General features: G+C 36.5%; 3 protein-coding genes, 1 long non-coding RNA gene and 3 other non-coding genes across 7 annotated transcripts; 4 read left to right on the top strand and 3 right to left on the bottom strand.

The window, feature by feature from the left end:
* The first annotated feature begins 4,275 nt into the window (after positions 1-4,275).
* Positions 4,276-6,538, top strand: LOC104000222 (pentatricopeptide repeat-containing protein At1g10270). Its single transcript, XM_009422209.3, has one exon. It carries the CDS (start codon positions 4,411-4,413, stop codon positions 6,106-6,108), a length of 1,698 nt encoding a protein of 565 aa, XP_009420484.2. The 5' UTR covers positions 4,276-4,410; the 3' UTR covers positions 6,109-6,538.
* A 3,138-nt stretch (positions 6,539-9,676) lies between these two features.
* LOC104000221 (DNA repair RAD52-like protein 1, mitochondrial) lies at positions 9,677-12,754 on the bottom strand. The gene is made up of 4 exons (XM_009422208.3): positions 12,460-12,754; positions 10,735-10,772; positions 10,547-10,641; positions 9,677-10,076 (listed from the first exon to the last, which is right to left on the bottom strand). The coding sequence occupies exons 1-4, from the start codon at positions 12,714-12,716 to the stop codon at positions 9,933-9,935; spliced, it is 534 nt and encodes a 177-aa protein (XP_009420483.2). The 5' UTR covers positions 12,717-12,754; the 3' UTR covers positions 9,677-9,932.
* Positions 12,755-15,045: 2,291 nt separating this feature from the next.
* Positions 15,046-16,824, bottom strand: LOC104000515 (uncharacterized). Its single transcript, XR_010494387.1, has 5 exons — positions 16,694-16,824; positions 16,381-16,532; positions 16,142-16,286; positions 15,374-15,680; positions 15,046-15,222 (listed from the first exon to the last, which is right to left on the bottom strand). It is a non-coding gene; the product is annotated as an uncharacterized LOC104000515 (long non-coding RNA).
* Positions 16,825-19,528: 2,704 nt separating this feature from the next.
* On the bottom strand, positions 19,529-19,602 carry TRNAT-AGU (transfer RNA threonine (anticodon AGU)). Its single transcript has one exon. It is a non-coding gene; the product is annotated as a tRNA-Thr (tRNA).
* Positions 19,603-19,819: 217 nt separating this feature from the next.
* On the top strand, positions 19,820-25,157 carry LOC135631426 (adenylate kinase, chloroplastic-like). Its single transcript, XM_065139090.1, has 6 exons — positions 19,820-20,509; positions 22,511-22,639; positions 22,713-22,847; positions 24,419-24,565; positions 24,702-24,776; positions 24,951-25,157. The coding sequence occupies exons 1-6, from the start codon at positions 20,423-20,425 to the stop codon at positions 25,059-25,061; spliced, it is 684 nt and encodes a 227-aa protein (XP_064995162.1). The 5' UTR covers positions 19,820-20,422; the 3' UTR covers positions 25,062-25,157.
* A 56-nt stretch (positions 25,158-25,213) lies between these two features.
* TRNAR-UCG (transfer RNA arginine (anticodon UCG)) lies at positions 25,214-25,287 on the top strand. Its single transcript has one exon. It is a non-coding gene; the product is annotated as a tRNA-Arg (tRNA).
* A 237-nt stretch (positions 25,288-25,524) lies between these two features.
* Positions 25,525-25,598, top strand: TRNAR-UCG (transfer RNA arginine (anticodon UCG)). The gene has a single exon. It is a non-coding gene; the product is annotated as a tRNA-Arg (tRNA).
* The last annotated feature ends 148 nt before the right edge of the window (positions 25,599-25,746 follow it).

Below are 25,746 nucleotides of genomic sequence, written 5' to 3'. Positions count from 1 at the left end.
ATAAAATTTCATAATATTATTATTTTTTATATTTACAAAAATATTGATCAATATTTATATTTGAAGTTCAATGTGAGCAAATTAATTATATTAGTCTGTAATTATGGTTTATTACATGAGATAATGATATTTCTCACTAAGAATTTAAAGATAATTGATATGAATAAGACATATTATATTATGAGCATTGATATATTTAGGGATATATCTCAAAGATTATTAGGACTATATCAGAAAAGATAATTTAATTGAGCATTGGAGAGCTTTAGTATGCAAATTTGTTTGGCTAATGATGCCTATTATCGTAAGTGAAAATTTTGGTCAAAGCCAATATCTTAAGAATAACATAGAAAAAAATAAATAAAAAATATTTTTTATGGATACATAATTAAAAATCTATTATATGCTAAGATTATGCTAATCTATTATATCAATTTTATAACAAGGAATGCTCACCGATAAATATTGAAATGTTACAAATAAAATAATAAAATACCTATTAGGGATAAATATTATATGCTCATAGATCAAATTAACTTGAAATGATATGATTTTCATATGTTGATTCTACACATTGCCTTAGGAGTCCATTTTTATGATTTATATTTATATTAGCAATAATTTTCAAGAATAGTGTATTACAAATTATATTATCAAAAAAATAGAAGTAAATTTAAGACATGCTTTGAGACTACTAATTAAGCTTGATGAATGTGAGATTTTATTTTAGGACTTGGTATGGTTAGACTCAATTACTAAGTCATTAAAGATAATTTATAATATATCATAGTAATTTTTTTTTTAGAATGATCAATACTTTGATAGTTCTATGTATTATAGTATAAAATACTTGATAGTTAGATAAAGAGTTTAGAAATAACTAATGTCAATTAAAAATCTAAATTCTATTATATTGATTATTGATCCATTTACTAAGACCTTATAATCAAAGATATTTAATAAATATATTCTTATGATTGAGCTCATGAATAACCCATAAAGATATGATGATGCACGTTTGAGTAGATATTATAATTGATATTTTTACTTATGTAATTAAAATTATTTATTGATGTTATCTTATTCACATTTATATATGTACATATTATAGTTGAATATGATAATAAGATTATCTTGACACGATAAATTTCAAGGGTCATTATAGACTGTATTAGAAAAGACTAACAGTATTGTGGCACAAAAGAGTATATTATTGATGACATACAACTACTATGATTTGTATTAGTAGTTGGATTTAATATACTATTATTATATTTATTGAACTTATTGACTTATTTTATAATATTTGTAGCCATGTGTCAAATATTTTTCAAAATTTTTAGAATATATTTTAAAAAATAATTAATTTTTATTTTATTAATTATTATTTTATTTTTTTAAAATCTTATTAATTAACGAGCTAAATGAAAAAATGTTAGATTATATTATCTTATTTAATTTGATAAGATATATTATAATTATAATTAGATTCTAAATAGGGTTATCGTCCAAAGAAAAAAAAATCTATAATAGAATTCTTTTGGGAATAACTCTTCTAATTATTTATTCTAGATCCTATAAACAGACATAACTTCATCTACTCTCATCTTTCATTAATTTCTATTCCATTGTTCATAGGATCATGCATTTATAGATCACACTTAAAAATTAGAAAAAAATATTTTAGATGACATTAAAAGATATGCATCCTAGGATTTATTTGTTATTATTAAAATTTATTATTATTAAAAAAATTAATTTAAATTTTAATATTAAAATTTATTCATTATTATTGATTATATTTTTTGAGATGATGCTTGGAATAGAAAGTAAGTGAGAGAGAAAGTAGCGGCCACCATGTTAGTGGTACTCGCCGGAGAAGGAATGGAAGTGATGAGGATTGAGGATATTTGTGGTGTGATACGAGGACGAAAGTGTGAGGACATGATGCATGAGCTTCTAAAAACAACTTAGAAGAGAATAATAAGTAGGGATTCACATTAGGTTTATTGTGCGTATACATGTTATGTTGATATGTACTATTACAAAGCTAGGATATCTTCATGCATGTCTTTCCTATGTTGAACTGTTATCGCTCATCTCTTACCTATTGTGCTACACAGGGGAATAGGAAGGTTTAAGAGACTGAGGTGATTGTGGTGTGCCATGCGGACCAAAATGTGAGGAAATAGGCAGAGTATATGATGCATGAACTTCCAAAAGAGAAGCATGGATTCATACATAAAATGCTCACGTAGATAAGTACTGTTATAATGCTAAGAGATCTTTATGTTCTTCCTATAGTCAAATGTTATCACTTTATCTCTTACCAGTTGTGCTACAAAGTGATCACCTGTCTTTTATTCCATGCATTGTTAGTGGAAGTGTTTTTGCTTTGTATATTAGAAGTTCAAATTTTAGTTAGTCCTGAATTAGACTTCGGATAATTTTGTTGACTAGTAGTGTTTGACAATCTCAAGAAATAGTTCTTATGGATTAACTTCCTACTAAATCTCGATAGTTAGTAAGACCTTCTTTATCACGATGTGTGATGAGTTAATTGATTAATAACTTCATTTTGATATTTCAATCACAAATCAAAATGCTTAAATAGAAATTATCATAATATACTCATTAGGTCCATATAAGTCGATCATACTCATTGTCCAGTTCCAATGTGGGACTAATGAGATATTACACTATCGTTAAGAATGCTAACTCCCTTAATTGGAAATATCGTTGACTTGGTTTTTACAAGACACACTCCGTCAAGCTCAATCAGCTCCCGATATTAAGCTTGCAACTCTGAGTATTTGACACTTAGCAAATGTAATATTCATAATAAGCTTTTTGATTCTTAATCAAGATAGGAACATTGAACTAATAGAGATTTGCTTTGATTATTTTACTTAGATAAGGATCTTTCAATGAAAATGATGGATCAGTTCTTTTTTTTTTTAATAATCCAACTTTCACTACTAGAAATTTCAAATATTAAAACTGATTTTATACAAAAGTTAGATTTTCTATTTAGTCCCAATATATAGTATTAAATTATAATTTACAGATATTAAATGAGATCATTCATGTTTTTTTAAATTTTTTATTCATATCTACATAAATAAGTTAAATTTAATTCTGATTTTTTTTTTACTTGGTGTAAGATATAACTAATGAATAGTAGGGGTCAACTTTTTTTAAGAATAATGGACCTTAAATTTCATATATTAGAAGTTCAATTTTTTAGTTAATTATGAATTACAATTCATATTTAGTCGTGATAACTTATGTTCTTATTGTTTGACTCATTAAGGACTTAGATTCAACCTTGGTCTAATTCTTGAGCCTGTCATATGAAAATTACATCAAGGATTCAAAAACTATGAAGTGTATTTTTTTTTTATAGGGTTAAGGATGCATGTGTGGGCCCTTTTATTGTGTATCAAGAAATTATTATACTAAAATAAGAATTAACTTAGGGAACAATTGAGAGTTTTAATGACAATATTTGATCATATCATTCAATATATAAATTAATTTAAATAGATTCATTGAGAGTAAAAAAAAATATTACATTAAAATTTTCATGATAATAAATAAATTTTTACATAACAATAACACATTTGGTCAACTCAACTCCTTTTGCCTTAATTATATATCAAGTGAATCCCCTTGCAACGGGGAGGGGATTTAAAAACGAGAAAGATTAAATCAACTCCAAATTCCAATAATGAAATCAATATGCTTAATTTATATTTCGAAGCCAAATATTTCTTGTTTAAGTAAATATTCACAAATTTTATGATAAAAGTTTTAAAGAAATTGATGGTTTCGTGTGAAGGATGGAAATTGTAATGTTTCTTTCTAGAATCCTAATGTCATCTCATAAATGACAAGGAAAGAGAGATATTAATTTCTTTAATTACAAAATAAAACAAAACTATTCAAACTCTTTGGCAATCCATTAAAGAATATTAAAGTCGAACTATACGATATATTTTTATAAATAAATATAACTTATGAAATAATTAAATATAACTATAGAATTAACCTAATTACAATACTTTACACCCATCCAAGAATTTGGAGTGCCAATGGAACTCGGTAATTCGGGTTCGGAGCTTTTCATGCGGATCCGATAAGCAATGAGGCCGATAATTAGCCGTTAATATACAGTTATCGGGTTCGGATCATGCTCTAAATCCGATTGGTATTCGATCCGATAATCCGCTGCGTCATCATCCTATAAATAAGATACGATCCCCTCCGCAAACCCTTACAGCAGTAGGGTTTTCTCTTCCTCTTCATTCCCAGTGCCGATCGATTTGCTTCCACAAAAGGGGGGCTCTTTTACTTGGCCCCAATTGCCCTTTCGCTGCTGCCGTCGCTCCTCCCCTTCTCGCCCTTAACATGTCTTTCTACCGCCACCTCCTCCTCCTCCGCTCCCTCCGCGCGGCCCCCGACCGCTGCCGTCCCCTGCTGTTCGGCGCCCTCTCCGCTCCCTCCCGCCCCTTCGCCTTCTCCTCCGCCGAGGAGGCGGCGGCCGAGCGTCGCCGCCGCAAGCGCCGCCTCCGCATCGAGCCCCCCCTCCACGCCCTCCGCCGCGACCCCAACGCCCCGCGCCCCCCGCGCGACCCCAACGCCCCTCGCCTCCCGGACTCCACCTCCGCCCTCGTCGGCCCCCGCCTCAATCTTCACAACCGCGTCCAGTCCCTCATCCGCGCCGGCGACCTCGACGCGGCGTCCTCCACCGCCCGCCACGCCGTCTTCTCCTCAGTTCGCCCCACCGTCTTCACCTGCAATGCTATCACCGCCTCCATGCTTCGCGCCGGTCGCCTTGATGATGTCGTCGCCCTCTTTTCCTTCTTCTTCAATCAGTCCAACATCGTCCCTAACGTCGTCTCCTATAACATCCTCATCAACGCCCACTGCAACGCTGGCCGCGTCGACGTCGCCCTCGACGTCTACCGCCACGTCCTCGACAACGCCCCCTTTTCCCCCTCCTACGTCACCTATCGCCACCTCACCAAGGGCCTCGTCGATGCGGACCGTATCCAGGAAGCTATCGACCTACTCCGTGAGATGCTCAACCGCGGCCACGGCGCCGACTCCATCGTCTACAACACCCTCATGGCTGGCTTTATCGACCGTGGGAACATGGAGAAGGCCCTGGAGCTCTTTGATGAGCTCCGTGAGCGCTGCCTGGTCTACGATGGGGTCGTGCACTCGACCCTGATGGAGGCTTACTTCAAGCGTGGGATGGACAAGGAGGCGATGGAGTCGTACCAGTCGCTGCTTGACCGACAGTTCAAGATGACCCCCGTCACCTGCAACACCCTCATCGAGACTTTGCTGAAGCACGATAAGTTGGCCGAGGCCAATAAGATGTTTGAGAATATGCTCGAGAACCACACACCACCCAGCTTCACGGCTATCAACACAGACACTTATAATTTGATGGTGAATCAACGTTTCAAGGAAGGGAAGATCTTGGAAGCCATCGAGGTATTCCACCGGCAGCCCAAGAAACCATGCATAATGGACGTCAGCTGCTTCAATAACATCATTGGGAAGCTCTGTGAGAACGGATTGCTTTCTGAGGCAGAAAAGCTGTTCGAAGAAATGCCTGAAAAGTCAGTCAATCCGGATGCAACCACTTATCAGTTTCTGGTCGATGCATGCTTCAGGGAAGGGAGGACAGACGATGCATTGGAGTACTTCAAGAAGACAATCGAGAGTAGTGGGGGAAGCCCTGGCTTTAGGGTTGATGTGGGATTCTACAACATGATGTTTGAGGGATTGGTGAAGGCAGGGAGGACCAATCAAGCATTGGAGACTTTTGGGAAGATGTGGGAGAGGGGGCTTAAACCAAATAGAACAAGTTTTGAGGTTTTGGTTACTCAACTGTGCAAAGAAGGAAACTTGGATGGAGGACGAGAGTTGTTGGAACAGATGCTAAGAAGCCAGATAAATGCTTCCCCTGAATTCACTGCATTTGTGTTTGATACTTTTGGCAATGCAGGACGAAGTCAGGAGATACAAGGGCTATTTGCTGGGAACTCAGGCAATGTTGCTTCTCAAACAGAACAGGTAGCAGTTATGAACTAGACAACTTATACCACTCAAAACTTCTCTTCTTGTCCACAGAAGAATTGGCTTCTAAATTTTTCTGAAAGTTATCGTTATGGAAGTGCTTCTACATGGATTATTCTGCTATTTTGTTAAAGATAAGTCATGATGGTAGTTATTCTCTCAGGAGCTAGAGTGTAAGGATCTGCATGGTAGGAACTGTTGTACTATGGTGGTGATCTTTGCGTTGACCTGCTCTGGGTTACTTAATGTTCAGTTAAGATGATCTGTTTAATGGTGATCATTTCTAAAAGCTGCTATATATTATCTGATAAACTCTGTACTTTTTAGCAACATGGCATGCCTATTTGTCCTTTGCAAACTTCTAAATATTTTGCTATTGAACTAAGTGCATTATGTCGTTGTCCTTTTGCTATAATAGTTATGCATTGGCAAAATTTCAGATGAAGTGTGTTCTCGTTCTTTTTTTTTTTTTTGTGATTTGAATTTAATGCATGTGGTATTATTATATTTGGATGTATAAATTTGAAGAGAAACTTGTTTATAGGACTTGTTTATGTTATCTCAGCATGGTTATGGGCAAGTTTTTGTCATGAATCATTTGAACTGAAGGTCTAATCTTTCTGACCTTCCCATGTGCTTTATGTAGAATATTTTGTTATTTTGGTTGATTTGCTGTATTATCATTAAATGATATGCTTATGGAAGCCTTACCTTAATATGTATCTTCTAGTTAGCTCTGTGATCGTGCCTACATGCTCTAAACCCACTTTCATGGTAAAAACATGTGCAATGCCTATAATCATATTTTGGCTTAGAATCATGAATTGTGATGTGGGCTATAGTCAGTGTGGGGATGAGTTCTGTATCCAGATGGTTCCTTGTCCATGTCCAAAAGAGTTGCCTGTGAGCTGTGGCATACCATTTATGTGATCCTACATTTATCAAGAATTAGGATGTGTCAATGGGAGCAGTTGATGCTTGTAGAGTCATACCTGTCATTTGATTTGGATAGATATTATCTAGTGAATGTAGCTTTATGGAGATAGTAATTAAAATGCTTAAATAAATTTTGAGAAAGCATGATGTGCACATAGGAAGCTATTGGTTTATTGGTTCACTAAGATTTTAGACACACTCATCTCATCTGTATTTAGCTATAATTTATTGATGAGGGACATGTTCCATTTGAACTGATTTCGGTCGCTCCGTTAATGTTTAAATGTAACTATGTAAGATTTACTATAGTTCGATTCTTCCATACTTTTTTTTTTATTAGTACAGAAAAGCTTTCTGGATGTGCGTTGAAAGTGTAGTTTGATCAATTGCTAAGTAGGTCAAATGTATACCATCCTGAGTTTTTTTATTATGATGTCCGAGTATGAAGTTCCAAGTTCGCCTTTTGGTACGTTAGCTTGGACCAACCTAGCTATAGGTTGAAAACCCTTTATTTGTGCTGTTTGGTTCAGTGTTGGGGCTTTCTCAAAATAAACTCAAACATGGACCTTTAAGTAGTGTTTGGAGGAGGGTCATGGGGAAAAATTATAAAGTGGATTCATGGATTCACATATACTTTTTTCTTAATGAGATCTGAATATGAAATTTAAAATTTGAGTTTTGATGTGTTATTTTTGGTCATTCCCAAGTCCCAACTCTAGGTTGAAATGTTTGGTTCAGTGTCACAACTTTTTTAAAATTAGACATCAACATGGACCTTTGTGTAATGTTTGGTTCAAGGTTACAAAGAAGATTAAATCAGTAATTAGAGGTTTAACTTGCAAAATATGGTAGTTTTAGGGGTAAACGACAATATAAACCTGGAGGCAAGTGCAAGCAACCATATATAGACATATCCAAGTATCCAACTAGGCAAGAGCAAGAGAAATAAGTTAGGATATCTTTATAAATAAATATATGTTCCATGTGAAAGATGATTATTAAACAATCATAAGTTATGAAAACAATAATTACTATTTCCAACTAGAAAAAATTTGTGGATGTTGACTCATAAATGATTAGCCATACTTGGCAGAAGTTAAAAATACATTAGTTATTTTTTTTTTATGGAAAAGAGATGTTCTCCATCAGACTAATTCTCTCTGAGATACAACAGTAGCAAATGCAATAACAGTAACGTAGCATAGGCAGAATGGATGCGCTCCTCTTCGTTTCTTCCTCTTCTTTTTATTGCCTTGTGTTGCTCCTCATTTTTTTCCTTCTTTCCGCATATATGGTCAGTTGTTTTTTAGTATAGGCTATTATTAGGTGCTCAATGATGCACTGTAGGGTTTGCTTCACAAAACATTGAGAAGGTTTCTATGAAGCCAAAACACCTTTTAAAAGATGCAATGGTTGAACTCAAGCATCACTAGACCTTTTTTTTTTCCTTTTGTAAAATCATTGTTGTAAAAAACACTAGATAAGGATAAATATGATAATTAGAACAAGAACTTTAGTATTAGAAATATTCTGATGAAATCAGAGACAGGCAAGAGAGTAACAGATTTGACTTGAAATTCCGGATTTATTCGTCTAGAAGCAGCTTTTCTTTGGTAAATTTTGATTTCATGAAATGTTTTTCTGTTGCATTAAAGGTTCAGATTCATTTAGTGCTACAAGTCTATGTTCGGGTTATTGTTTCTGTTTATTTTTCTGGCATATATGGCTTAGGGATGTAGTATCGCAGTTACTGATGCAAATATGAGCCAGAGCTGCAGGATATGCAAGAATTAATATGAATTTGGTGACAACGGAAAGATTCTCAAGAATATATATATTTTTTAATGTGGTGACGATAAATTCAGTTGTCCGATCTGTCATGTCAGTATCATTTGCAATGAAAACTAGTTTTTGAATGAAGAAGAACTCTTGAGAATATTTTCTTACCTGCAGAACTAAGAACCTCTGATTATGATCATAGATAGATAGATAGAAGACCTTATGACAATAACCTAACTCGTCTCTCTTCACTCTCCAGCACTCTCTCTATGTGGGAAAAAAATTCTTTGATCAGCTCGAGCATCAGAGGGATGAGTCGAGATACGTTCAGCGTGTAGGCATGAGGATTCAACTCCACTTGGGGGGATCCTATAAGTCAACAACACATTCGACAACGATCTTTAGGTGCAGTGTGTAGGCATGAGGATTCAATTGTGCTTGGGGGATCTGAGTAGACATGGTATAAGTGAGGAATATTCTAGAGGATATCCTGACCCTTGCTAGCACGGTGAAATCATTTCTTTCTGACATGCGACTATGCTTCGAGTTGCAAAGTACCCGACATCACCCATCAATGGGGACCTTGTACATTGGACCATCCTTTATGTGTTTATGTTAATAGCTGATCTAAATTGGTTTGAATTGCAGTCAATATTAGGGGCAGCCCTAAAAGTTCCACAGCTACATAATGATTACTTTGTAGTTCCACATAAAAATGGAAGATGTGACGTTAGACATGCCAAAGAAAAGAAAAACAGGAGTTTTAACTATTTTACACTACCAATCTAAACTTTGAGCACATTTAAGTTTGGAGCTTAGTAGACATATAGGATCTCTAAGTAGAACTTACCAACTAAACCATGTTGCAGAATGGAAAAGATACCACCATCAGCCATGCCCATTTTGATTGATTTTGTTGATGATCCACTCATCTCATGACAATAAACATAGTTCACACATTGAGTTTGCAGTGAGATCAACCCAAAGGACAAAACTAAAACGTAGCGAGTAGTTCTGATGAGTACATGCATGTTTGCTTCGAGGGGCAGAAAATGTGAAATTCTCCAAATCAAAATCTGAAGCAATCTAGGTTATGCATGCTGTGGTAAATAACCATTGTAGTTTTATAACATATCTTCATGGTAAAGATAAAGTCCAAGCCCAAGGCGTGCACATGCTCGCCGGAATGCCATTGCTTCTGCCTTCTGCAGCGGGTCTCCGAAGTCCGTATCCGTGGTCGAAGCTGTTCCAGTAGCTTCTCTATGAACCTGAGGAAGAGACATTAGAAAGGACCTTTCATCAGCAGAGTAGATAAGAGGAGGATGCCTGTGTTCATGGAAATAAATATTAATACCAGAGGAGGTTCTTACAATAGAATATGGCACCGAACTGAAGGATAAATGATGAATGGATGGCTATGGAATCCAAATAGGCAGAAAAAAATCAGAGATCATTATGCATTTGGAGATCTATTCCAATCATCTAAACATTTATGTCATTAGTTTGAAGCCTAGCAGGTTCCCCACAGTAACTTCATACAGACAAACTAATGTTTCCTCAGGACTTGAAGAACTTTCATCAAATACTACTACACCGTGGCATGTTAATGTTGGACCATGGTATTTTACATGCACTAACACATTTATCATGATGGTATGGAGGCCCTACATGCACATATGAATATAATCTTACTTCTAAATGTTATCGTAGATCTGAAAGGAGCCCGATTAAAAAGTACCTCTGCATCAGTTCCATATAGAGTTACACGATAAACAACAGAGACCGACTTTCCATCAGCTGAATAAACAATGCTTCGGACCTCGCCAGACCATTCTACAGAAAAGGAAACAAGTGCTCGAAATGTTCATGATTTGCACTGATATCTGAATCTTGCCAAAGTCACTTAAACCAGAAGAAATTATTTACCAGGAGCATGTAAATTCAGAATTCGATTGACGAAATGCCTGCAAGAAATGGATGTGAAATGAAGACTCGCAACAGGTGCTCATATGAACATATTTGTAAAACAGCATCCATACCATAAGGTAAGCAAAGGCTCATCTTTCATATAAGGAGATGAACGTTCATATATAGTAGTAGAAGAAGAATTGTACTGAAACCCCATCTACTCAACTTAGTTTTATGGGAAGGAGATGTTCTATGTGGTTTCTTGCGTTGTTCCACCTTAAATATTCACTTAGATTTTCACCAAGGCAGACAGACCAGATATACATACACAAATTTTAAGGATACAGATACATTTGCTAACAGTGTGCTGTGAATTAGTCACAATTTCATCTATCCCAAGGAAATAGCATGTATTGTTTTGATAGTTCTAATACTCCCATTCATTTTCTGACAGCAATGGGCAGGCAAATAGGCAAATAATGTTTTTTAAAAGCAGCATCGCAGGATCTTACTTGAAAAATCCAAATAATGCTTTGCTTAATTAAGATTTACTTTAAAAACTACCAACTCATGGAATAAAAAGAAATAAGTAGAAAATATATGTATAAAGATGCAGAGAAGATGAATTAGTTGGACTCAAGAAACCAACCTAGCCACATCTGAAACCTAGAGTACGGTATAATTTTCATCTTCTCATTTCAGGACTCAAATCTGAATTTTACATAAGAAAACAGACCATTGCAAACATGGTAAGAACCTGATAAGGATGTCTAGAACAACACCATCAATCTGTGATCAACAAACTTGTCCAGGCAATTTAACAGCTAAACAAGGCAACAGCGATAGTAACATGAACATTTATGTAGACTCATTTATTGATGCAGACATATTCAAATGCTTATAAATCAACAATTTTCAACCAGAAACACTGATCAAAAACAATTTTCTCATGTTTTCTATCAAAAACATTCTAAACACGTACATCCAAAATGTCGGTACAAAATGGCATGCAAAACTTTGGCAGCTTCAATAACACATCCGGATTATGTAACAGTAGCACAAAGTTCCAACCAACAGATGAATTTGAAACCCAAACTCAACTCACCTCTTCAGCACTTAACTACATGTCATCCTTTTTACTGTAAACTGCGAACTTACCTCTTCGTGCAACGACTAATTAACAAAACTAGAATTCCACTCAGCAACTCAGAATCCCAAACTTTCTACTTCTATTATTATTATTTCTTGATTCCACAGTTAAGCTGAAGCCCAAATGCAACAACTTCAAGATTCATCATTTTGTTTTTTGGGGAAATATAGAACACATGGCATTAATTTAATCAAACAAAAAAAAGTAGAATAACACCGATTTAATCTTCTGTACTTTTTTCAGGGATTTCTTTATTATTATTATTATTCCACAATTAAGCTGAAGCACTAATGTAACAACTTCAAGATTCATCATTATCTTTTGGGAAATATAAAACACATATGACCAATTTAATCAAACAAAAAAAAAATGTAGAATAACACATTCGACACTTTAAGAGCAAAACAACATGCAACGCCCGCAACAATTGCTTCCTACGCCTTTAACCTAACCCTAAGCACCAAAGATTTCTTCTTTATCATGACTCTCCATTTCTGCTTAAACCCTAACGCAAGATATCAATCAAATGCCCTGCGAGATCGAACCAGAAGAGCTACATAAGATTGGTGACAGATGATGGAAAGAGGGCAAACCAAGGAATGTATCTTATGGTGAAGCCGTCCTCGGTTCGGGTCCTGATGAGTGACTCGGGAACCTTCTTGTTGAGCTCTTTGAGGATATCCGAGAGGGGCCGGCCGATGACCGGCGCGGGGACCTCCTCTCCGTCCTTCACCATCGCAGCAGCCGGCGCCGGCTCGAAGGGAGGGCTCTGCTTCGCCAAGTTCGACTTGGCCGCGACGGAGGCATAGGAGCGGGAGAGGAGGAAGCGGTTTCGCGCAAAGCTTGCCATGACGCCGCGGCCGCTGGTTTCGGGGCGTAAGGGTTTTGGTTCGCTTTAAGACGCTTCGGCTTCGTGGCGACAATGACGGCTCGGCCCATCTTGACTAGGGCCGATCCGACGACAGACCGGCCCAGTTGATCGAACGCTGCTTCTTCCCTGCTTCAATTGGAGATGACAAGGTGACTACTCTGCAACACATGTAGATGACTGGTAATGTTTGAAGAGCGGAGGAGTTTCCTGAGTGCGATCAGTCATCCCCAATTCCGTTCTTATACTCGGAATAACTCATACAAGGTTGCAGGAAAGCAATCGTCTCCGCTTAGTTTCTGAATCCTCTTACAAGAGCAAGAAAGACTTTTTAGGATGAAAGACTTTTTAGGATCAATGCCATGCCTTCTCCCATAAGCTTATAATTAGTGGGAGAATTAGTTTTGTTCCTCGGGTTAATTATAAATTATCCTTTCTAATTAATTATTTTAATATTTAATTTTTTATATTTTTAAAAATTATATTGACATACCCTTGATGAGTTTTGTTGGAGCAACGAGTTAAAATGTTTTACTTTCATAAGTATAAAGATTTCAATATAATTTTTAAAAATATAAAGAATAAAATACTAAATATAACTAATTATAGAAGTAATATATAATTGCCCTGTATCCCTCATTTCAACCTTTCATGATTACTTAACTTATTAGGAGTGGATCGACACACAATATCTGATTATGTTGCTATATAAGGAAATAATTTACAATATGGGATATTGCAGCTGGGTCCTAGTTGCTGTAAAATTAAAGTAATAATCTAGATATATTTAGAAGAGCAATTGTCCAATCTTTTTTTTGGGTTTTCTAAGATGATATTCTATTTTTCAAAATTCTCAACTAGTGATCTTCTATTTTAAAAATATCAAAAATAACTCCCAAAAGCTATCATATATTTTTCTGTTCAGATTCAAAAAAAAAATTAAATACATTATAAGACTAGTTCAAAAATAATTTTTATTTTAAAAACACTATATATTATTTTCAAAGTAAAAATATTATACAGTGTTTTGTGGATAAAAACCAACCTATAAAGCATTGTAAATATTTTTTTTTAGATTTGGGCAGGAAAAATGATAATTTCTTGAATGGTTATTTTTGGAAGATTAGAAATAGGGGTCGTATGTCTCATTTCCAAAGTTTTTCTGGAGCTGATGTTTGATGTTTACAGGTTGAAGCTCCCAAAAGGCGAGGGAACCGTTGGTGCTGCAGGTCCACCTCCACTACCATCATCCTCATGGCTTGTGTACAACACCACTGAGCCTTTTGAGTCTGCCCGGATAGCATTGTCGAGGTTTATTTGGACCTTCCTGATGAGGATTTCATGGAATACCTCCAAAAATTATTTGACGTTGTGGTCCTTTCCTCAGTCCACTGGTTTGTACATTCTTTGTGGCACCATTGTTGGTGGACAACTCTGGTGGCCTAAGGCAGCAGAGAAGATGCAGATCAACAACATTGATGCTTTTGGTATCTCAACAGAGACCTGCCGGACTGCCATTGCCTCTCATCCAAACTTCTCAACAGAGACCTGTAGGATGTGGGCCGGAAAGTACAATAGATCTCGACTGAAAGAAGTTGAAATTTCAACATTGCTTCGGACGATTATCCATAATGAATGAGAGCTTTCGGAAGGAGTGTTCTAAGATAAATTGTTGAAAAGGAAGAGTAATATAAGAAAGTGCTTCGTCTGAGCACAGGTTACTAATTTCATGTGCTATTTGAGCATTGAATTGCAGCTTCCTAACTGATGTGCTTTGGTGTTGGCTTGGACTGTTTATGTGCACTGGCACATTTGAGCTGAGGTTTGAAGGCACAACTAAATTGAAGAAAATGAGAAGTATGATTTTCTCATAATTTGTTGTTAGGAAAGTCAAAAAGCTTGAGAGTCTAATTTTGTGTTGAAAGGGTTGAACAATTATTTAAAGAGAATTATAACTCTTCATCAAAGTGTAACCTCAATGTCATTTCTCAATTCTGACTCCACCAGATGAGCTGCATCATTTTAAATTATTATTTGTATCTTTTCATGTGGATGTTTTCTTTAACTTTATCCAATTCTGCATCATTTTTGCATTATATGTTTTTTTTTAATTTATCCAATTGACTTTTCTTTTCTTTATGCCTGATAGTTAAAATGGGTTGCATTGACATCTGATTACTTACTGAGATCTGAAGGCCTTTTGGTGTCTCAGAACCATTGAACTTCAGTTCATGAAAGCATTTCTTACATAATAATCTCAGAGCCATTTGCTGAAGATATAAATAATTTTGCTTTATGGAATTGCAGTATCTCTCTCCAATGGAATTGCACCAGATGACATCATTTACTTGTAGGATACATGAGGACCATGTGAAGGCCAGTGCATGCCCTCTCTTTGGCAAGGAAGAGGAGCAGGTTGAGCAATGAAGGTAGGATAATCTTGTCCCGGCATTAGCACAGACAGATCAGATGTGTGCTGAGCTCCAACCTGCCATCACCAAATGGTATGTTTTCTTTAAAGATCACCACCTTAGCATGTGGCTGATACTAGAATCATATGCAGTGATTTTTGCATGACAAAGTTCAGAAAGGTATTGCGAAATCATAATCGACTCTTTCTGATCTGCAGGATAACTTACTGCTACTGAATCCTGAATCTTCTCCTGCAGGTGAGTCTGCACAGGCAGCTGGCCGGTTTCCGAGGATCCTCGTGAATTGCTCCGCGACCGAAAGAAGGACACCCTTGGTATGATTAGATGTTCAAAGATTGCCATGACAAGAAACATAGATACTAGTACTGCAGTGGCAGCTAATCCAAACGTGATGGCACTCATGGATGATGATCCTGAGTCCTTCCAAGAGACATCCCTGTCACAAGCTAGTTCTGATGGACTCTCAACTCCTTGGCTTTGGTGTCTCTCCAAAGCCATTCATGGCAGTTGGCCCCTGTACATCAGCATAGGTCAGTTAGCAGACTCTAAAACTCAGTCTAATATTGCCATGATCAGAAAGATTACGTGAAAGGGGAGCTCAGTCTAATCCATACTTTCATCTTAATCTGAACCACCCATTATTAAATCTGAAAGAATAATATGCAAACATTATCTGAACATCATATCATCAGGGATGCACAGCAATTTACAACTGTTTACTGCAATATACGAGAGTAGTATAGACTATAGAAACCAAATCAAATTGCTCAGATGAGTTGAGAATAGAGTTCTGACTGCTTGTGAATCCGGAGCCATAAGATTGTGAAATAGGGTAAAGAAAGAATGGAGCAGAATGCTCTGTAATTGCTACTCATAAAAAGATGATTCGAAATGAACAGGAATAGAAGATCTCCAAAACATACGGATGCAAGCATCTGTATGTTTTGCAGCAGAAGCACAGGAATGTAACCAAACCTTTTTCCTGATGCCAGCACGAGCCACAATCAATTTAAACTCCAAGTAGCTTCCACAAAATTTCACTGTCAAGAGCAGTGCCTTGCTATGATGGAGAAAGTTCCAAACTGTGAAGAAGCTGCAACTACCACACTAGAATATACGACTATAATGGGATCAGAGGCGAAGCGGAAACAAAGAAGCAGGCTGGCCATGTTGATCTCAAACTGATGGGAACCAAAGGTAGAAGAAGAACAAACCTGCGGGTTTCCTGAGCTCGAAGACTTGATTGCAATGGTGCTCCAAGGAAAAGAGGTTTGTTCCGGCTGATGCAAGTCCAAGTGCAATCAACAGCATCTGCATTTGGCTACCTCGGATCTCCAAGCTTCTCATGACAAGCAGTACTCTGTTCCTGAGCAACGACAAGGTGTAATTGCAAGCACGGCACAGAACCATCATGTGTATAGTCTATTTTGACAAAAAGCATGAGTGATCACACACACAGACACCTGAACCAACTCCACATGAAGGAAAGGGAATGAGTGAGGGAGAAGCTGAGGTGAGAGAACTCACAGGCATGCCTTGGTAGAGGCACCGTGATCCAGGAGCATAAAGGAATGGATCACCTAAAAAGACTCAAAGGGGACATGTACATGAAACTTTTTCACATTCTTCTTGTTGTTAATGATGATGATAATGATAATACATGTTTTAGGGGACAGTAGGTCTTTTTCAGAGAACAGAAGACAAGGGAGTGAAGAAGAAGGTGAAAAAAATTGCCCAAGGATGACAATGGCCAAACATCCTTTGCTTCGAAGCGATAACCTATGAGCAAGAACACGAGCTGCAATAATTATGGGTTGTCTGATAAGAGGAGAAGTAGGAAGACAAGGGAGCAATGCTTTCAAGACCACACAATGCAACGAGGGTCCACTGTCAGCAAGACAATAACCATGACCAAGAAGGTAGGGGAAGACCTGATTGCATAGAAGGAAGCTGAATGTTTCATTCGTACACATTCATCTTTGATTCACAAGGCTGTTAACTGCTGCATATTATTTCTAGCTATAGACACATCAGGGCAATGCACATTGAGGAATTAAGGAACTTGATATCATACTTTCTCTATGTTCACCACCAGAGCTCAAAATGATACAAGGATAACAGGATGGTTCAATCCAGGCTCTTGGGCTTATTATTTTTATAATCTCAAAAAATCTCTCATATTCAATGTTAATCTTATTATTATTGTTATTATTCTCTTAGGGTATTAAATATTTTAATAGTTGAAAAATGATTTACCTATGTTTCCTTAAAAATATTTTTGAAGGACCAGAAGAGCAGCTTGTGGTTCTCAACCCAATATTAAGTTTTATTCCTTAAAGTTTTTTAGTTAACTTAAATGATAAATTATTTTTTCGTGTTACTCTCCAAAATATTGAAGTGAATGTTTGAAGTTATTAGGAAAGATAGGGAAAAACAATTCTCATTCATGAATAATTAGTTATAATTTTGATAAAGAGTAATGAGCGAGGATACTATAGTTGAAAGATATAAATCAATTTATATTAGTAGTATCAAAAAGAGATAGAGATAGAGAGAGATGATAAAAGATTTAAATACTTTTCTAATTAAAAAAATATATTTTTAGAAAGCCCGCTAACAATAAAACATCTATATAGTTGATCCTAAATGATGTTTCAATAGATGAAGAACATCTAATTGGATCCTTGATGAGATTGGATTCAATTGATACCCAAACAAGGGATGAAATCACTCCTTAAATTAGCCATGATATACTTGTAGATTGTTCATTATAATTTCTTATTCAGTTTTGTTCATCATAATTTTTCCTTGATTAGTGATTAGGCCAAAATCATTCATTTGGTTGAGAACAGAAGAATGAAAAAACAGTACTTATCATCTGCACCATTTTCCAAGGATGATTTATACCAATAAGGTGACTTCATCTCCAACAAAGAAGGGTCCCCATGAAAGCATCCAAGACATAAAGGTAGGAGCTAAAGAACAAGTCCAACTAAATCTCTGTAGCTCTGGTTCTTCTTTTCCCTTGCATCATGTCCCAGCAAGTGGAATCATTCACAAGTATACACCAATCCTGATCATAATAATTAACATGCAAATAATGGAATGGTTGACCCAATATATAAATAGTTGAGGTAAATTTGTCTTGATATGTATTGTATATTTATATCTGTCTGGTAGAGAAATATCATCAGACCAATATCAGATTTGATAGAAAAAATCTCCTTGTTCAAGACTGTTGACTTTTCTCTTACCAAGAAAAATATTTTTTTTAAGTAATTAAAATAGAATTTGATCCCAAAACTTTACTATTAATATTTAAAATTTTTATCGGTTAAACTCGTTGCACATCCTTCGTAACACCGAACCTCGATGAAGGATGACAATAAAAATTATCAAATAAGGTTTTGAACCTTCAATCCTTTAGTAAAAAAAAAAAAAAAAAAATCAGATTTATAAGCAAAGAAAGAAAAATTCTGCTAAAATAAGAAACAGTAATTGTTGTCATTTACTTTTCATTATTTTGCCTATTTTTCCTCGAGAATAATTTTGATCACCTCAAAATCATGATAGAAAATAACCATGAAAGAAGAATGGCATTTAGATGTATAGTTGCACTGCTTCATGGTTATTACATTTTCACTGGTTTGCCTTTGTTTTTATCATCAAATCATTGACATGGCTAACAATTATTGTGATCAACCTCTAAACTCTTCAGCAATCATCATCATCATCACAAGAGAGGAGAAGACAAAAATGAAGCAGTGGTTCAACAAGAAACAGGAAGGTTACTAATAGCTCAAAAGCGAAAGGTGCTTGTGCTGCAGCATTAAGAGAGACCATTCATATTGAGGTCACTTTCATGGTCTCCCTTTCCTCCAAACAGCAGCAGGTCCAGCCATGGCCAAGGGACTTCCACCTGCCGCAGAACTCTATCACAGTGGAAACCAAGTGACATCACAGCAGTTGTCTGTGAGAAGGAGATGCAGTAGCATTCATGGCCGATGAGGAACTTCAACTGGTGCAGTGACCATCCCAGTAGAAACAAGGTGACAAGTTCATTCATGGAGTTTGACTTGCAGAGTTCCCTCAAAACAATGAACAACTGATGTAGAACCATAGAAACATTCATGGAGTTCTGACTTGGACGTTACCCTCGAGACAAGAACAAGTGATGTAGAATGACAGAAACAACAATTGGCAGCTTCGGCTGAAGCTTCTTCACATAGGCTTTCTCAGATTTCTTTCATGAGTTTTGACTTGCAGATTCCCTCAAGACAGGAAGAACAGATTGATTCAAATGCCGTTGACAATTGCAGCTGGAACTATCTACTATAGAAAAAGTGAACTCCACTTCAAAAATGCTTTCATTGAGATTTGAACTCAAGACCTCCCGCTTACTAAACGGGTGCTCTAACCAACTGAGCTATGAAAGCTTGAGTTAATTGTTAGAAAACAATAATATGAAGCTAAAATAGCTTTAGTTCATCCAGCAACACTCCACCCTCACAAAGATAGATGATTGTAACAATCACAGTGTGCGCCACATTGCTGCAATGGAAGAGGAGCTGATGATGATGATACGAACGGGAAGGTGCTTACGATGTGGTGATGTTACATCCAGCTCATGAGAAGCATAGTCTGTAACATGAAACCAAGAAACAGGAAATAACATGTTCCTGGAACACATTAAGATCACAACTTGATCTCAGGTAGAAGAGGTGCTTCGAATCCTGACTTTAGCGGAGCACCGGGTTCCACGCTAGTGTGTCTTATACTGCAATCCAGCTGAAGAGGAGAGAGAGACTCCTGCTTTGGTGCGTTCTGCTTTATCTGCCAAGGCGGTGACAAATACGACGCCTTTGACCTTTCTTTCTGCCTCCAACCGCGACCCCGTCGCCGTCATCCGTGGCCCTTCTTCTTTGGAGACCTCGGGTAGTCTCTTCGTATCAGGTGTCACCAAGTGCTCTCTCTCTCTCTCTCTCTCTCTCGCTTACTGCGTCTTTTTTTCTTTGGGTAACGTTTGTGATCTTTCATCTGTTGTAAAATTTGGATTTCTTTTCTTTCTCCAACTAGTTTGGTTCCCCTGCCAAAATTGTTCTTTTTATCTCGAATCGAGACTAGTCATTGGAAAATTTGCAACTTTGATTTGCTTTTAGGGTTTGAGTGGTAGCTTTCAAGAAAAGCAACAGCCGTTTCGTTTTTCCTTCTCCAATTATTATCCATTAGGTAATAAATTTAAGGTTGGGAGTGGCTATGAAGCTGGAGCAGCCTGTGAAGATTATTACATGGGGAGCTCCTGTATCTGGCAAGGGAACACAGAGTGAACTAATTGAGAAAAATGTAGGTAACAAATCTTTATTTGTTTACAGTAATATGATCTATCTTTGTATTACTTTTATTTGGGTGAAGGTCCAATTTCTATCTCTACCAATGTTTACTTGTTAAGAGCATGATGCATGGTCCCGGTATATCGCGGGCGGTACGCAACAGTCCAACAGGGGATTGGTACGCAGCCCACCTGTACCAGATGATATATATACTAAAGGTTTTGTATCACTTTGATATGGGCCTGTACTGCTCAATAACGATTGAAATCTAATCATTACTAACTTGTACCGCTCGATAATGATCGAAACCTGATCGTTATTGACTTGTACCTATTAGTAATGGTCGGAATCTGACTGTTATGAATGGACAGCTTAGATCTGACCCTTTCCAACGATCAGATCCCTTAAACTCTTATGCTTTTTTAGTCTCTTTTTAACTCACTTCTTTCTCTCATTCTCATATTTGCATTCTCTTAAAACTTCACGAATTCATGAATCTATGATTTGTGGATTGGATAAGCTTGGGAGGTTAATTAAGAAGGCTTAACACCTAATTTAGAGGAAGAACTCTTTAATCAAAGGTATGTAGATATTTCTCAATCGCATTTAATAGCCTACTCGGTTCGGAGACATGACAATGATGTGGATAGCAGTGCCTCGACCGACGATAGTGGCGACGTTGGGGAGTTGATGATCTCGTTTACACAATTTGAGAATAGTGCATAGATTGAGGAGCAATATTTTATGCATACCACCCAGATCATGGAGCTCTACATGATAGTTGATCATTCTTCTTCGAGCAGCAATATGGTGATGGTTAGTCTTCTCCGAGCAATAGTACAGTAATTGATCTTATGGTATGGAGCAGCAGATCAGTGACAAAAGTAAAAGTTTCGACATTTTCTATGCTCTGCACTAATATATGCCATAATCATACTTGCCTTAGGAGTCACCTCAGACATATATAGTTCACGATGGTCAAAGTATAATTATCACCACATTGATATACCAATGACATATGGTTTATCAATATATTATGTCGTGGGATTAATTTTAGGACTGGATCTGACAAACATATCAAATTGATATATAGATATATAAGGATCGAGGACCACATTCTACCGCCTGTGGAGTTCCGTCATTCTTTTTGGTGGTGCAACCAAGTATATCCGTCGATCGATTACTTAATTTATTTGAATCTTAAGTTTTAAATTGTTTAACAAATAATCTAATAATTAAAATAATTTTTGGTAGATAATTCAATATTAATGAAAGGATGGTCTGAAACGTATTACAAAACTACTCCTTAAATTTCGAAAAAGATATATATCACTATTTTTTGCTAATTTATATTATTTTTACTAAATTTATACAAAATTTATATTTTTTTTTCAACTTAAAAAATTTTAATCTAACTTTTTTTCTATTTTAAAGGATTTTTTGGAGTTATTTTTGGTCATTTTTCGATGTCATTGGTACGCCCCGTTGTACTGACACATGGGACGTCAGTAGAGAGTGGTACCATACCGTACTATCGAGTAGTTGGTTGGTACACCGATTTGGCCCAATAAGGTGAACCTTGCATGAATATACTTATTTATAGCAAAATATATAATTATAACACATGAGGAAGAAAGATTTATAACATTCTCTCATATTGGAATCATCATCATTCTAATAATTATTAAATTATGAATAATGTGTAATTTAGAATGTGATCATTCAATAGCTATTGCAGTTCTTTTTTTTTTTAATGATTCAGTGAGCAATCATTTTCTCTCATCTTTAAAGTCTGTAATTCAACATTGAGCTGCAAGGCTTTTGGAAGCTCATCTACTTGTCGATCGGAATCACATACTTAAGTGGCTCTGCTAGCTTTAATCTCAAAGGAAGTTTCTTTGCTAACTGGTTAATTTTCATCTTTGTATTGAAACTTACTTGATGACCTGAATTTAAAGATCTGGAATTGTTTTTGAAGAGATATAGATTGAATGAAGTAGTACTCTTAATGCAGTATGGTCTGGTTCACATGGCTGCAGGTGATTTGCTCAGAGCAGAAGTTGCAGCAGAGACTGAGAATGGAAAGCGGGCCAAAGAGTATAGGGAGAAGGGGATGTTGGTGCCTGATGAAGTTGTTGTCACAGTTTGGAACTAGTTGTTCTATTATCGTTACACTGACTTCGATCGTAAACTAACTGTGAGCTTGTGCCTTGTAGATAGTGAAGGCACGTCTTAGCCAACCAGATGCTGAAGAAAGTGGCTGGGTCTTAGATGGATATCTGAGAAGCTTATCCCAGGCGAATGCTTTACAAGATCTTGGTGTCCGACCTGACATGTTCATTCTCCTGGAGGTTTGCATTTCTCCTTGCGAATCTTACCCTTCAGACTGCATACTGATCTCTGATGCATGTCTAACTATTCTTTTCTAGGGTTGCTGCACTTCGTTCCTACTTCCTAACCATCAATACTTATAAAAACTTATTTTACTAAAAAGAGAGTTTTACATGAAAGATCCAGTAAAAATTTTTGCTGATATTGTATGTGGCTGTTTTATCTGTCACTGACTGTGTCATGGTTCGCAACTAAATTAACCTTGGAATGGCTTTTCATGTGACCATTGTGAGTTTTTGGCATGATAACCAACAATCCTTTAAGATTAACTAGTTTTAAAAAGACTAGGGGAAAACATTCTGGTACTGAAATTAGCATAATCCTTAATACATAGGCATGAAAACCTTGTTCTGTTTATATTCTGAAATGTCCTAGCTTAAGCTCAAATTTCTTTCTAATTATGTAAACATTTTATCATATTCCACTTTTATCTGTACCTTTCAGAAGTTCAAGGGGATTTAGAGTTTTGCTTCTTAATATTATGATCTAAGCTCATAATCCTAAGACGTAGGATAACTAAGAAACAGATTTATCATTTCTGGCACGTCCATCTATTTTCCAAGTTTACTTTTATAGGAGGCAACAGTTTGGACATATTTTGATGATGGCAGTCTACATCACAATGACAATATTCTCTGAAATACTGAAAGTTCTCGAGTTTTCATGTGTTTGCTTGTATAGATAATTTTTGTATATAATTCTCTAATTACCAAACTAGTATAGAATTCATTGGTAGGCATCCAACTACTAATGAATTGCGTGACATTATTTTTCTATTTGGGTGATATTTTGAGAAACTGCCATTAACTACAAATGCAAGAAAGTAAAAATCTTCTATGATCTAACTTATACATTGCAATATTTTTTATCAGTAGTTTCTGTTGAATTCACTAAATAATTTCCAAATTTCAAATCTTTACCTACTCAACATATTCAATTTTGTATGGTGCTGTACTGACCAGAGCTCAGATCAGCACCATATCAGTCCATACCGGTTCTTGGTGCACTGGTACATACTGAGTTATAAAAAAAAAAACTTAAGAACGACTGAAAAAAATGTAAATACCTTTTGATATATAGCCTGCATCACCTTGTACTAGGTGTAACCAACCCTGTATCACAGCAGTACCATTCCATAGAGGTTCGGTGCGGGAATACAGCTCAATTTACCTTGGCCGTGCAGTGGTAATCTGTCATACTCTACCGAACCATGTCAGGCAATAGTGAACCTTGTTCTCAAAGAGATGATTGGGTAACCACAATTTCCAAAAGCTTAAGCCCTTAGGAAAGGGCCACTTGTTTAATGTCACATTAATGGCTGCAGCATGTACCATGATTCAAGGATTAGGGAATATTTGATATTTCAAAGCAACGAAATATTTGCTTCATCATTGTTTTCCTACGTCAAGATGCTCATCTTCCATACTGTTGTTGCAGTATCAGCTTTTGAAAGTCTCATAATTTTTCATGTGATATCTCACGGTGCACAAGATAAAAGATATGTCTACTTTTGCCTGCTACATTTTAAGAGGTATCTGAAGAAAACCTTATTGAGAGAGTGGTTGGGCAAAGACTTGATCCTGTTACTGGAAAAATGTATCATTTGAAGTACTCACCACCTGAAAACGAAGAAATTTCTTCAAGACTTGCACGGCGTTTTGATGATACAGAAGAAAAGGTACATCACCTACCTCACCGGTGATCCTTATTCCTCGACCATGTTTGCTTGTCAACATATGTGTAAATTATTGTTTGATTCATTTTTTAGGAAGATTGCTAACCCAATTACATGGTAACTGTTTTCTTTTTTCTAGGTAAAACTAAGGTTGCAGAATTATCATCAGAATGTCGATGATGTACTTTCAGTATATAAGGACATCATATTTAAGGTATGTTTTCTTGTTATCTCATGCACGTGTGCACACTACTCCAATATCAGAAATCAGTGTTGAGACCTACCGATAAAATTGACATCTGTATTAGCTCACTTCAGATCAAAGGGATCTTCACGAGTACGTCATCCTGAACATTAATCCTTCTGTCTCTTTTACCACTCACTTCAGGTCAATGGAGATGCCCCCAAGGAAGATGTATTCGCTGAAATCGACAAGAAACTATCTTCAATTGCTGAAGAGCAATCCAAGAACTCATCCAAGCAAGCTGCTAACATGTGATGTAGAGGACAGAAGTAATGGTAGTGCAGAAAAAATGAGTGCAACTGCTAACAGGTGGTCTCCAAAATGACACGAGCTGTCAAAAGAGAAATTTGATTTTGCGTAGCTCTTCTGTGTAGAAAAAATGTTTGCTTTACTACCACATCATCACCGACCGCATAGCGCAGTGGATTAGCGCGTCTGACTTCGGATCAGAAGGTCGTGGGTTCGACTCCCACTGTGGTCGAAAAGTTGTTTTTTATTCTCTTAACTAACGTCCAAACATCTGGATGATCGTGATTCGAGATGAGGACTAAAGTAACGCTTTTAGATGCGAGAATCATCAGCACAATATTTAAAGCAGTGTATTATTTTTTTAATCCCCTTTATTAATTGTGGAAACATTGATGGATGGTTCTGATGTGAGATGCGGACACTAATATAATGCTTTGAGATGCGAGAACCGGAGCATCACATTATCACCGACCGCATAGCGCAGTGGATTAGCGCGTCTGACTTCGGATCAGAAGGTCGTGGGTTCGACTCCCACTGTGGTCGAAAAGTTGTTTTTTATTCTCTTAACTAACGTCCAAACATCTGGATGATCGTGATGCGAGATGAGGACTAAAGTAACGCTTTTAGATGCGAGAATCATCAGCACAATATTTAAAGCAGTGTATTATTTTTTTAACCCCCTTTATTAATT

This window comes from Musa acuminata, chromosome BXJ3-2, assembly GCF_036884655.1.
Source record: "Musa acuminata AAA Group cultivar baxijiao chromosome BXJ3-2, Cavendish_Baxijiao_AAA, whole genome shotgun sequence".
NCBI lineage: Eukaryota > Viridiplantae > Streptophyta > Magnoliopsida > Zingiberales > Musaceae > Musa > Musa acuminata.
This window is presented reverse-complemented; position numbering and strand designations above follow the sequence as displayed.

Bases quoted from the DNA above. Each gene is read 5' to 3' on its own strand.
- LOC104000222 (XM_009422209.3), top strand. From the start codon at position 4,411: ATGTCTTTCTACCGCCACCTCCTCCTCCTCCGCTCCCTCCGCGCGGCC.
- LOC104000221 (XM_009422208.3), bottom strand. From the start codon at position 12,716: ATGGCAAGCTTTGCGCGAAACCGCTTCCTCCTCTCCCGCTCCTATGCC. The intron at 10,773-12,459 runs GTTTGCCCTCTT...CATTTCTTGCAG, and splicing joins ACCATAAGATACATTCCTTG to GCATTTCGTCAATCGAATTC. The intron at 10,642-10,734 runs GTAAATAATTTC...CCTTTTCTGTAG, and splicing joins TCTGAATTTACATGCTCCTG to AATGGTCTGGCGAGGTCCGA.
- LOC135631426 (XM_065139090.1), top strand. From the start codon at position 20,423: ATGAAGCTGGAGCAGCCTGTGAAGATTATTACATGGGGAGCTCCTGTA. The intron at 20,510-22,510 runs GTAGGTAACAAA...CTCTTAATGCAG, and splicing joins GTGAACTAATTGAGAAAAAT to TATGGTCTGGTTCACATGGC. The intron at 24,777-24,950 runs GTATGTTTTCTT...CACTCACTTCAG, and splicing joins ATAAGGACATCATATTTAAG to GTCAATGGAGATGCCCCCAA.